The sequence below is a fragment of the Bison bison genome, unplaced genomic scaffold (assembly GCF_000754665.1).
Source record: "Bison bison bison isolate TAMUID 2011002044 unplaced genomic scaffold, Bison_UMD1.0 scf7180017864251, whole genome shotgun sequence".
Classification (NCBI taxonomy): domain Eukaryota; kingdom Metazoa; phylum Chordata; class Mammalia; order Artiodactyla; family Bovidae; genus Bison; species Bison bison.
This window is the reverse complement of record NW_011494823.1, coordinates 814,817-828,784: the sequence shown is the minus strand read 5'-3', so window position 1 is coordinate 828,784 and position 13,968 is coordinate 814,817. Positions and strand designations below refer to the sequence as shown.

The 13,968-nt window shown below is 41.8% G+C and overlaps 1 protein-coding gene across 1 annotated transcript in view; it reads left to right on the top strand.

The window, feature by feature from the left end:
* The window catches only part of UVRAG (UV radiation resistance associated), a 334,304-nt gene extending 320,965 nt beyond the window's left edge, over nt 1-13,339 (top strand). Inside the window, exon 16 of the mRNA XM_010847555.1 lies at nt 9,789-13,339. Within this exon, the coding sequence (XP_010845857.1) occupies nt 9,789-10,491 (703 nt within the window). The 3' untranslated portion in view covers nt 10,492-13,339. The remainder of the gene's footprint in view (nt 1-9,788) is intronic.
* The last annotated feature ends 629 nt before the right edge of the window (nt 13,340-13,968 follow it).

Genomic DNA, 13,968 nt, shown 5'->3' with positions numbered 1-13,968 from the left:
TTTAAAATAACAAACAACTGAAGTTGTTTCTTTTCATGGTTCGATTCATGTCAGAGCTTATTAGAAATGAGATGGTGGTTCAGCTTTGTGGCATCTTTCAAAAGACTTAACTTCACAGATTCTGTCGTTGGTCTCTGGAGTCTAATGCTTCCTTTAGCGCTCTGTCTCTGCAAGTCTACTTTGTAAATTCTGACCAAGGTTTTAGTTGGTCAGGTTCTTCCTGTGACTGGTCTGTGACATCGCTATTACTCTGGTTTCCCTGGCAAAGGTAGATTTTTTTTTTAAGTTTTCAGCACAAACACCTTATCACTCTCCCACATTTCAAGTGCAATCTAGACACTCCGACAGTTAGCCAGGTAACCTTCCTGGCATCTCTGTTTCTACAGACCATGTTACAGCCTCATAATGTTTGTTGCCTTGCCTGTGATTTCAATACGTTATTTGTGTGATGATTTCTTAGAAGTGAAAGCTGATGGGTGCAGTGGTTGACCTCTCAGCTCCTGGGACCATCTGTCTCTCTGGAGGATCACTGTTTATTCCCTGACCCCAAGGAACTCAGCCTTGAGACCAAGCTGGCCTCCAGGTGGGCTCCGGGCCGTGGGCACCCCTTCAGCCTCTGTTCATAGCCTGTGCTGGGACCTCTGTTTCCCAGCTGGGCCTTGTTGCCCAGGACCACGGAGCTGCTCACATCACAGAGCCTGGGAAATGGGTTTTTTTCAGCTTGCTTGGTTTTATCCTTTGCTGATGGAACTTTCTCTTTCACAAACTCATCTCCCCATCACAACTCCGTTTAAATAAAATCTAAAGGCTCCCTTGTTCAGTTATTCCTTTTTAAACCTCTGTTTTTATTTAGTCAGACTCTGGCAGGAAGCCTTCTAAGCTGAGCCCAGGGGAAAAGTGACCATTGGCACAGATTTTAGCCTGTGCTCTGGCCCAAGATTGTTTCTATTTTTATTTTGTTTCTTGTTTTTGTTAACATCCAGGGCAAAGATTAAGCACTTTCACTTATCTGTAATGGTGAGAGGCCTTCAGATTGCTTGCCTGTGGCCAAGAGTTTACATGCTTAAAACTATTAACCTCCAGTGACCTCCTGGGAGATAAGATCTAGCTGATCAATTTGGCTTTTCCAAAAGGAGGCTCTGTGCTTCTACTTGATCTGAGATAGAAAAAGAAGAAAGATAAATCCCAGCCTTTGCTGGATTTTGAAAAAGGTTAGTAGCCTAATTTATGGAGGTTTTTTTTTTTTTAAACTAACTTTATGTCATAATTTCTCAGCTGCCAAAAGACGTAATTCTACCTTAGCTTCGCCTTGGCAACCTGCTTTTGGCACTCTGTGCAGCCCTGTCGTTGCTCTGCATTATTTAAGCAGTAATCTTTAAGAAGGTGAGAAACTATTATTGCTTTTTAGCACAGTTGACATGCTGTTGGCACAGAGGAGTACCTAGAGCTTCAAACATTTCTAATGGCTGTAAACCAACTTAAACACCTCCATGGAGAGGTCTCACTGCCATGAGGTCATAGCTTGCTACAAGGGGGAGAAAGAAGAAGATCAAATGTTATTTAAAAGTGTGGGGTTTTTTCCTTCTTTTTAAGTATTCTTATTCCACCGAGTTGTAGCTGTAGATTTTGGCCAGGTTCCAGACAATCAAGATTTAGCGTTTTGACCAGCTGTGATCTAGTAATGTTCCTCAGAGGAAACATTTTGTAGGAGGGAAAGACACATATTTGAGTCTGTGAATTGTACTCCTTCCTAATACTTTACAGTGTGAGATCTGGTTGTAGACAGATAAAACAAGCACAAGCGAATCTGAGAGAGAACAGAGAAAAAAACTTTTCAGAGAGCTAAAAATTCCCCCCAGCTTCAAGAATGCTCTTGAGGTGGAAAATCTTTACATTCTTTTCTTTATTTCATTTTTCACTGAGTCTCCACATTTATAACAGTTCATGGTAAAATGTGTGTTCATAATAGATACTTAGAATGCATTACAACTCTTATGACAGCGTAACAAGTCTTAGGAAGTAAAAATGCCCCACAAACTTAATGCAGGCAAGAAGAGAAGGAAAAGTTATCAAACCACTTGACCTAAAAACATTATTCTGATTCTCACTGGCTCCCTCATATAGAAGTGGAGAGTGTTTTGGTGGCAAGTCCTATGGATTGGGAAAGAGAAGAAAATTAGCATTTATTTAGTCAGACACCCTCTGTTAAAACACAGTTAAGACTTTCCTGGTGTCATGGTGGATAGAAATTCACCTGCCAGCGCAGGGGACAAGGGTCTGGGAGGATCCCACATGCGCGGAGCAGCTAAGCCCGTGCACAACTGCTGAGCCCACGAACTCTAGGGCCCACGTGCCCTGGAGCCTGTGCTCCACAATGAGAGAAGCCGCTGCAGTGAGAAGCCCACACCCCGAAACGAGCAGCCCCTCTCCCCACAGCTAGAGGCAGCTCACGCAGAAAGCAGCAAAGACCCAGCGTGGCCGAAAAAAGAAAACCAGTTAGTTTCTTTGTGATCTTGGGCAGGTTACCTAACCTCTGTGCCTAAGTTTCTTCATCTGCAAAATGAGGGTGATTTTCTTAATACATCATAGGGATGAGAGGATTAAATGAGACCATGTATTAAGCTGTTAATAGATACTTCATATAAAATATCAGTTGCTATTGTTTTATTATTAATAATTTATGGAGTACCTACTCATTGTACTAAGAATTTTACTTGTAGATCCCATTTAATCCTAACTGCAACAGCTGTTAGATGGATATACCCACTTTACAGGAGATGAAACATAGGTTCAGTGCTTCACCAGGCTCACGTATTTCATATAATGGCAGAGCTACGTGTAAGGGTCTGGAATATTATATGCAGGAGATGTGGAAGTAGGAACACATTTTGGGCCAATGCTTCCGTACCTGTTCTCCTCTCTCTCAGTCCCTTTTCTGTAAAAAGAGGCCATAGTTTCAGGCAGTAAAACCCACAGAAAAGGAAGACGGAGCAAGAGTGCTGGGGCAAGGGCAGTGGAGTCCACTGGGCTGGTTCTGCTGTCTCCCAGATTAGCTTCATGGCGAGGTGTGTGTATAATGGTTATAGACGTGCTGAACAGAGTCCTCCTCATTTAGCTTGGGGAAGCAGAGAAATTCTCCCTCTTATAAAAATTCCCTTTCCCTGAACCTGTATTCTTACAGAAAAAAAACAGAAAAATGACACATCAGAGGTTTGGGGACAATAAGAATGTGGCTCCAAGGATTCTGGGGAGCTCTTGTAGTCCCGCAGCATTTGGTAGAGCGTGTAAATAGAGGCACTTGAGCATTTCCACTAGATTCAAAGCCTTCCCCACCACATGTCCTCAGGAAAAAGCTGGAGTGAAGTTTCACCCCGAGCAGGATAAACCTTTGATTTAGTACTTTCTCCCCCACTCTTTTATACTTGCCTGACTCCTTATATTCGTGCAGGCAGCTCTCCCTGATGTGCAGGAGCGGAGACGTGGGTGTGTGGGAGGAGTTCTGAGTTTGTTCTTACTTTAAACAGTATTTTGTATAGAAGAAAACAGTAGAAGGAAGGAGATCTAGGTTCTGGTCTTTCCTCTGCTACTTGTTACCCTGTGTTTCTGTGTAAGATGTTAATGTCTTTGAGTCTCCGTTATCTCTTCTGTGGGCCTCAGACGACAAAGAATCCACCTACAATGCAGGAGACCTGGGTTTGATCCCTGGGTTGGGAAGATTCTTGGAGAAGAGAATGGCTACCCACTCCAGTAGGCTTGCCTGGAGAATTCCATGGACAGAGGAGCTGGGCTACTGTCCATGGGGTCACAAAGAGTCAGACACGACTGGGCAACTAAGTTTTTTTTTTTTTAACCTCTTCTGTAAAATGAGGCTAATACTTTTGGAATCCAGAGCCTAGGGAAGCAAATAATAATAACAGAAACCACAATTACAGCTACTACTGTCATCAGTATATATGGCAGGCATCCTCCCAAGGGTTCAGAGAAGGCAATGGCACCCCACTCCAGTACTTTTGCCTAGAAAATCCCATGGACGGAGGAGCCTGGTAGGCTGCAGTCCATGGGGTCGCTAAGAGTCGGACACGACTGAGCGACTTCACTTTCACTTTTCACTTTCATGCATTGGAGAAGGAAATGGCAACCCACTCCAGTGTTCTTGCCTGGAGAATCCCAGGGACGGGGGAACCTGGTGGGCTGCCGTCTATGGGGTCGCACAGAGTCGGACACGACTGAAGCGACTTAGCAGCAACAGCAGCTGCCAAGGGTTTGAAGTGTGTTATTTAATCCTTACCACAGTCCAATAATCTATTTTAAAAAGAAGAAAACTAGAACAGAGAGACGATAACTGCCTATAGTCATATAACTAATAAGTGGTGAATTCAGCCTTAATTTATAGCTCCAAATAAACAGGATCAATCATGGTTGCCGATCCAGACGTTTGAGCATCCCTTCTCATCACCACTACTATCTCCAGATAGCTCTGGATATAGCTGAAGAGTTAACAAAAGTAACTGCAATAAAGACAGAATGAAAAAGAAATTAATGACCTTAATTTAGAGACATCAGAGAAGACTTGATCCAAAGAAGCCAAATTTAAACCAGACTGTCCTCCTTGACCTCTAAACTCTGAACTACTTGGCTTCTCCCTCGCATGCTATTGTCAGGGATCCTAAGATCCCTTTTGTGCTTGTAGCAGAAAAGAGTATTATTATTTAACAGTCCCTGATATGATTCAGTTATTCAGTCTATGTCTTGTTTCACTAAACTGTGGCCTAGAAAGTTTGTAATTACAGTATCTTTGGGTGGTTGTTTTTAAATACATTCCTTTAAATTATAGTGTTAAACCCCAAATGTCATGTTTCCAGTTTGGACCTAAGCCAAGCTGAAGGAGACATCCATTCAAAGCAAACAGGTGATAAGGAGACTCTGCAGTGAACTTTGAGGACTCTGTCCAATTGCTAGACCTCAGGCTTTATGTCCCCAAATCTAGTGCTTTAGAACAAGGAACCTGTGGCTGGAGTGGTGGGTAAAGAAATGCCATATTTTCTGCTGCAACTGCTCCTCCCCAGAACACTCAGGTTTACTTTAGTTGTTTCCAGAAGTAGAAATTATTTATGTTGTTCATCACAATTTAAATAATGTAATAATTTCATTTGATAAGTAAGTTGTCAATTGCCTTTAAAAATTGGTCTTAAAAACTAGTAAATCTAAGGATTTCAACTTATTTTTCCATCTTGATAAAGTAATTATGAAGCCAGACTCTAATCAGACAAAAAGAATCTTGAAAGCTTTTGGGCATTTGCCTTTTTAATTGCTGCCTTTCTGTTTTTAGGCAACAGTAGCGGTAAAATGTTCCTTTTTTTATGGTAAGAATTTAGTTAATACCAAAACATGTAATGAAGATTCCTTCTAGAAACCTTCTATTAAATATGAAAATTTTAAAAATTATTTTATTAGAAACCTATGCATTGTATTTTTATACAGAAATACAAGTTTAATATAAAATTTTAGAAATATCTCAAATCCACAAACATAAGGAAATGGTTAAGTAACTTTTGATAATTTCATTTAATGGAGTAGCCACTTAGAATTGTTTACCAAGAGGTTTTAATAACTTCCAACAACAGGATACAGAAGTGTGTGTATGTATATATATATATTTTTATATATATGTACATATACTGCAAACACAACTTTCATTTTGTTGTTTGATTGGTTTTGTGTCTTTTTTAAATTAAACACATATATAAAATCAAAGTCTACAAGGAAAATATCCAAATAGTGGTTATTTGATGGCCAGTAGGTTTACTGATTTTTAGTTTTTAATATGGTTTATATTTTTAGTTGTCCAGGGAGAATAAATTATTATAATAATTTAAAATGCATGTGTGTTTGTATATATTTTAATACAGTCATTCAATACTTGAGCTATTTTAAGCTCAGCTATCTTAAAAATTTGGAACATTGCTAAGATCCTGGAAGTAATAAAAAAATTAATTCTGAGCAGGCAAAACTAATGTTACAAAACTCATATAATTATGCGTATTGTACCCAGGATATCTGCTGGTCCATCTCTCAAATCCTATTTATTCTTGCTTTGCACACAGTTCTCAAGACAGCTACTTTATAAGAACACAACAAATAAGACACAAACGTCAAAAAAAGGAGAAGCCCTTGCAGGCAAAAACACTGACTTGACCGCACGTAACAGCCTGACAGTGAGAGAGGACATACAAAAGCCTGATGCAGACTTCAGACTCAGAAACACACCCCTGGAAGGCCTATAGTCGCTCTACTATGTCATAGTCAGTAAGATGTGCTCATATTGATGGCCCACCGTTATCAAGAAAATACCTTTTTAAACTAATAGCTACATGTATATGTATAACTGAATCACTTTACTATACACCTGAAACTATCACATTGTTAATCAACTATATTCCAAGATAACAAGTTTTAAAAAGTCTTTTTAATTAAAAATTATATATCTTTTTTGTTCAACTTACTCTTTTTAAGATCATAAGAAAGACTAGTAAAAATTTTTGAAAAGTTTCATGGCGCATAGCTACAAATGGGGGGAAGAAAGACAGTGTGTGATTGTTAGGGTAAACATTAGACCTGTAGACTTCCTTATTTGTCTAATACCTCATCTTCTTACCGTTCTTAAGAGGGAATGTTTTATTGTTACTTGGGTTTTCTAAATTGTATTTGATACTGTCTTTACCTCAGTTCTCATAAAAATTCAGAGAAACTGGAAAAGATCCCAGAATCAGGATGTCAGCAAATGCCAAAGTCTCCATCTAGCAAAGCCTTTGAATCCATGTATCAAAATAGGAGTAACATCAATAAGGACCTACGGTACAGCACAGGCAACTCTACTCAGTATTCTGTAGCAACCTATATAGGAAAAGAATCTGAAAAAGAATGGATAGATGCGTATGTACAACTGAACCACTTTGCTGTAACCTGAAACTAACACAACATTGTCAACTATATTCCAATATAAAATTAAAAATTAAAAAAAAAAAAGAGTAACAGCCCAGAGCTTAGCTATAGGTTGGGTGGGTTAAATGGGAAAGCCTGTGTATAATGGCATTCAGCTTGATATCTGGCATATCAGACATTGCTGCTACTGCTAAGTCGCTTCAGTCGTGTCCGACTCTGTGCAATCCCATACACGGCAGCCTACTAGGCTCCCCATCCCTGGGATTCTCCAGGCAAGAACACTGGAGTGGGTTGCCATTTCCTTCTCCAATGCATGAAAGTAAAAAGTGAAAATGAAGTCGCTCAGTCGTGTCCGACTCTTCACGACCCCATGGACTGTAGCCCGCCAGGCTCCTCCATCCATGGGATTTTCCAGGCAAGAGTACTGGAGTGGGGTGCCATTGCCTTCTCCAATATCAGACTTTGGTTCTTAGCAAATGTTAGTCAAATTTGAATATGATTTTCCCACATGAGATGCAAATGACTGTGAGGGCTCTGGAGTCAGATGTGGGTTCTGCAACCTTGAAGAAATCACATAACCTCCTACCTGCCTACCTTTTTCACAGGGCAGATATGAGAATTCAGCATTTTGGATGCTCAAGAAAAGGGTAGTTCCCTGCTCACTGTAACTGGGGGAGGGATTGGGGGGGTTCATACTTTTATTACTTTTTTGTCATGCAAAGTTGAGAGCTTTCGAGGCAAAGACGACTATAAAAACCCCTTTGTTGTTGTGTCTTAAGCACTGCTTGTTCCTCATGCCCTTTTATCAGCCCACCTGGAGCCCAGCTGAGAGAAGCAGAGCAGGGTCCCCCCGGGAGGGAGGGCGGATGGTGGCAGGAGGGTGTCGAGTCATTCAGCCTCCATAGCCGTGAGTAGTTTAAGCACCTGGCCTGGGGTCTCATACCAGCCACGTCACCTTCAGTGTTCTGGGCAGGCTCACCTGGTGCTTCTCTCCCTTCCTGGGTGCGGTGGCAACTGAAAGTGTGGCCCTTCTGCCCAGAATAGACTTGTCTTTGGGTGGTGCTGATGCTGTTTTGGTTTGATTACCTAGGCCCCCTGCAAAATCACGTAGAGAGGGGTACTGTCAGCAAGTAGCAGAGCGAAAACAACAAGGTTGGCAAAAATGTGCAGCTTTACCCCATTACTGTGAGTTTTGACAACATATTAACTGAAAACCTAGATTAAGGCCAACAGGTTTTGCTCTGTTTCGTTTTTCTTGAGAACTAAAAACAGTAATTTACTGTCTACTTGCCTGGTTCTATATGTGCCCCAGTGAGCACCCCTAATTATGAAATCACTCTTGGCACCAACACTTATAACCAAGCAAGGGAATCTGGTGGGTGCATAGATTAGAAGGACCTTGTGGTTGCCTTTTCTCAAGATGAATAACCTTTGCTTAGACCACAGCGATAAGCCAGCATCAGAAAAAATCTGAGCAGAGAGGGAGCAGGGAGCTGGCTTACGGGTTTGTGGCCATGGATACAGGTAGAAGGAACCCTAGATCCTTTCTTCTTTTGCAGGGCACTTTTCATGTCTGTAATTTGAAAATATAATAGAGTATGTACGGTGTATATATGCAGGCGTCTTTCTTCCCTAAGATTGGAAGCTCCTCAGAGGCAGGGCCTGCTCTGTTTCCTCTCCCCAAGGCCTGGCCTGGCACATGAAGTAGCTACTTGTTGGATGAGTGCAGTTTCAAGTCTAACCTCTGCTCCTGCCTGGTAGCTGCCTTTTTTGTGAGCCATTTCTCTGTGTGTTTCCTCTTCTGAAGAACACATGTCACATGGACCTTGTGTTCATACCTCCCTCTGTCTCTGAACCCAGTTTGTTCATACAGCTGTATTGAAGCTGATAGCTTCAGCCAAGCATGGTGTCTGGAACTGTGATCAGTACTCCCGGGACGGCTTCACCAGTCCAGGATATAAAATGACCATCATTTCCAGAGTCTGGATACTCTTATTTCCATTAACTAATTATTATTTATTATTTCAGATTTAGAGTAATAATGTATACCCTGCTTTCTTGACAGGGTTTTGTGAGGACCAAGTGAAATGATGGATATGAAATTACTTCAGAAACTATGCTTTGTACAGCCAAACAATGATTATTATTGCTGGCCCAAATGTGTCTTCCTGAGACAACTCAAGTTTGAAGGAAGATGAAGACCAAGGATTACAAAATGTGTCCGACTACCATTATACAGGAGAGGTCATCTCCCAAGTTGATTTTTCACGAAACGCACACACACACCTCCTTGGGCCTCTCTCTGCCGGCTGTCTAACATGAGCAGTTAGCATTCGGGTCTTGCAAAAGCTATGGACCACTGAGTTATGGGCCATGGGTTTTAGTCCAGCCTTGCCCCTGCCTCGCTGAGGTTATCATGCACAAGTCTTTGAGGTTCTCTGCCAAACGACAGTATCTGTTTTATGAAGGTAAAATAAGACTTGAATATTAGAAACAAGAATATTGGTAGCCCTACAGACATATGAATTTGATCACATCCTCATATGTTTTCCTTTCCAGATCCAATCCCTCCAGTTGCCTCGACTCCTCCCCATATGACATGGCCTCTACCCTGGGCACTCCCCTCTGCATATATTTTAGTATGTCTTGTATCCTTCTTAAAGGAAGTTCCCAATGCTAAACTTATAATACTTTGTTGTATCTTGCATTTGGACAATTACTACTAAGATTTGAGTATTATCAATTTGTATTTTCTCAAACTTGAATATATTATTTCCTGTCTCTTGATCCAGAAGGTTTAAGCTAAGTTCTGAAGTTGAAGGTAACTTCTCGTTTTTGTCTTCTAGTGACAGACATCACACCTCCAGTGCAATCCCTGTTCCAAAGAGACAAAGCTCCATATTTGGGGGTGCAGATGTAGGCTTCTCTGGGGGGATCCCTTCACCAGACAAAGGATACCGGAAACGGGCCAGCTCAGAGAATGAGAGACTCCAGTACAAAACCCCTCCCCCCAGTTACAACTCTGCACTAGTCCAGCCTGTGACCCCTGTGCCCTCCACGGGAGAATCTGACAGAAAGACAGCATCTCTGTCTTCCTCCTTGGACACCTCCTTGGACCTCTCCAAAGAAAACAAGAAAAAAGGGGTAGATCTGGGCGACAGCTTAAATGGAAGCCACATGAGTGTGAACACTAGCCAGGAGCAGGGACAAGCACTCTCGGGGCCTCCGGCCACAATCAACGGCACCCTCCTGCCTGGTGAGCAGGCCAGCTCTTCTGGCGCCCAGCTCCCCGGGAGCTTCCACCCAGTCTCGGAAGCCGAGCTCTGCTGCACCGTGGAACAGGCAGAAGAGATCATCGGAATGGAAGCCACAGGCTTCACCTCAGGCGATCAGCTGGAAGCATTTAACTGCATCCCCGTGGACAGTGCTGTGGCAGTGGAGTGTGATGAACAAGTTCTGGGAGAATTTGAAGAGTTCTCCCGAAGGATCTATGCACTGAACGAAAACGTATCCAGTTTCCGCAGGCCACGCAGGAGTTCTGATAAGTGAAGTGAGCAGACAGATGGTAGGACCAGGATGGAGTCACTGCTTGAAATGAGGATAAAGCTGCACTGGTTACATTTTGTAGTAATTATGACACAATGAATATTAATGGAGGATATTCCTCAGAAAAATAGACTTTGTGAATCAAGGAGGGACTCAGGATCATTGTGTATCAATGGGCCAGACAAAGTTAGATTTTGCTTGCAAGATTTTGCTTTTCAGGCCTGACAATTGTTTTAAGGCAAAAGTCACTCTCTAGCTTGAGTCACCTTATAGGCATTTGTCTGCTTTTTTATTTACACTTATACGTTATCCTCAGAGGGAAGATGATAATATATAAATAATATAATGAACTCGCCTTTAGATTCTCACAGCATTTGCCCTCACCATAGTTTATGAAACTTTTGGGAAAATTGAATATTCAGTGAAAGGTCTCCACCATTGACTGAAGGGTCTCTGGCCATCCGTTAGGTTGATGTGTAAGCAGCACAGTGGTCTCCGATACAGAGGCCCGTCAGCCTCTGCTCCCAGGCTCGTCAACCCAGCTGTTACACCACTGGTGCAGAAGATGCCTTGTGCATCCTGACCACAGGAGATCACATTCGCTGGTTCTTTAATGCAGTTGCCATGACCTCCCACCTCTTTCAGCCAGCCATACCCTTGAAGCAGCCCTCAGATTATATGAAAAACCTCACCTCTGGAGGATTCCAGGAGACCCTCAAGAACCCTCCCCTCCAAGGTTACTATAGTCAGACAGCATCAAGTTCCCTCTGGGGGCCAAAATTTTTATGTGGGCAGATGCTGTTGTCAAAAACTGGGTGTGCTTTCTGGCAATGCACTCACCGTGTAGAAATCCCTATATGTAATTCCCATGTTAATTTATTAAATTTCAGTTGGAGAGGAGGCATTGTGTATGATGAAATATACATAGGGAGTCAGGCTGTCCAGTGTGCAAACTGTGAGGCAGTTGATGTTGCTGGATTCAGAGACTAGATGAGGCATAGAATACTATTGGTATGTGTGCAATTGCATAAATATTAAATTATGTTTTTGAAGTCCATTTTCATTCCTGGAGCTCAGATTTCATTTGCTGTTGCTGTATACTTTATTTACCCAAGGACATCGCCTCAGGGTTGCAAGCTCTTTAAGGAGATTTTATGCTTATATCCATGTATTATATAGAAGAATAAAAATTGAGTTTACTTCACTCAACCTGATTTTTTTTCCCAGCTTTGAAATTCCTCTTGAACCTATATTTCCATATGTTACATCATGACAGGACTAGCCTGAGCAAAACCTGTGGCTGTATCTAAGCTAATGTTGTTGACTTCATTTGAGTTTACGTATTGTATATAGCAACACGCCATCACAGGTGTACTCTGTAATAGCTCATTCGTCCTGCATAACAACTTAACTCATAGGTTCATAATCATTGTCATACTTCGTCCAAGCATTCCTGGGCTCAATTTTAATATATAGCTACATTGTTAAATGGAATAGTTCATGTTGTTATTTTTTTCATGTAAAGAACTCACAGAATCATTGCATGACAGACAGACCCAACTTGCAAGCAATTAAAAGCTTTAACTGGATCTGAAGAAATCCATCTTATTTCTCATAAATAGGTGGAACTACTCCAAACCTGGAGCAGAAGCCATCTGTAGAGTCAAGGCTTCCTTGACAGTGTACTGTCTTTCATTTTAGAGTAAGGGTGGAGCTAGACATGGTCTTAGATGTACATCCGACTGGGCTGTGGGTCCTCCAGTGAAGCAACATCTACCTCCCAAGCCCAAAAGAAAGGCTTTGAAGGACTGTATTAGTAGTGAACAATGGAAGGTGAATCACCTGCGACTTGTGGTTCCTCAGATATGGGAGAGACCTTTAAACTCCATGCCAAACTCGAAGACAAGGTACATTCGATTTAGGCCCTGCAGCCGGACCACATATAGGAGCACCCATGTTTTACAGCGTTGATCTCAGGTTCCACAAAACCACGTAGAGCCTGGAGCTCTGGGATTTTGTCAGTCAGTCTCTCAGTCTCCCATTTATGGACTCCCTGATTCTGGGGTCCACAGCTTTTCGCCCCCACAGCATGGAACCCCACCATTGACTGTGATCAGGTAGCCCAGAACTGACGGCTAGTTCCCTGCACACTTTCCTGACCCACACTGTGTCCAGTGATGTTACGCCTCAGAACACCACTTGTAGGTTTGGGTTTGTTTAGATTTTGGATTTTCATTGAGTTTGTTTGATGTCTGCAGTTTTCACCATACTTGGATATATGTAAATCCTACAGCATTACATTCTCCAGGAATAAATCTCTGACATTTCCCAAGGCTGCAGACTTCATTTTGCCTCTGTTTAAAGTGGCCAAGGCCAAAATATGGGATGAAGTTATTATCTCCTACTAATCTTTGTAATTATTCTTGTAAACCACTAAAAAAACAAAATTGCTTTGAGAATATAAGTTGAAAACTGTCCTGTCCATTTCTGAACTGCTAAGGGCCCTTTCAGTTTTCATGTAGCCGAAACACTCTTAACAGCCAGCAAATGTTATCAGATGAATATTTGCTTGTGTTTTCTCTACTTCCCCTTACCCACTTCAAAAATTCCAGAGATTTTTTCCCCCCAGAATATTAGTTTTGGAAGATTGTATCCAACTATATTTTTTTAGCAGTTCTAATGGTGCCCATTTATCCTGACCTAACTGGTTATTTAAATAATTTTTTAAACCACCACCAATAATAAATGGCATGTGAAACTGATCTGTTGGTAATTGGAAGAAAAGTCAGCATCTGTATTTATAAAATAAAATTGATTAGTATTTATTTTGAGAGTAAAAGTGTATGTTATTTCCCTGTGATGTTTGAGTCCTGTCTTCTTCATTGTTTTGAATTTCATACTGAAGCGGAGTTAACTATGAAAACCTCATTCTTAAACAGTCTGCCAGCCATTCCACATTTACTGAGCTAGCCCCCCTTCCACTTTGAAAGGGACTGGACTAAACAAGTTTATATGAAAATTAATCCACTTTGACCCCTGCCACAGTCTCCAGTTGGGAGTACGGCAAGGAAGAGTGGCATAGGTATATTAACAATTAAGTACAATTGAGTGCGATAAGTTCTGTGATGGAGAGCTGTCTAGTCGTGCCACAGAATTCAGAGGAAGTTTTTATGACTCAAGGATTAAGAAAGGGTCATGAAGTTAATACAGATGAAAGATGTATGAGACTTCACATTACGGATGGAGGGAACAGCATCGGCAGAGGCCCAGAGGCAGGGCAGGGCCGCATGCGTATTTGCAGAACTGCAAGGAGTTTGCTGTGCTTGGGCCCTGAATGGATGTGAGGAAAGGTAAGAGGAGAAATTGAATTGCAGGCCCATGGAGGAAGGACTTAGGATAAAAGGTGAAGAGATTTGGATGCATGCTATGGACAACTGACCAGTAACCTTTGCAGCCTACAACAGAAGAGTAACTTGTTTA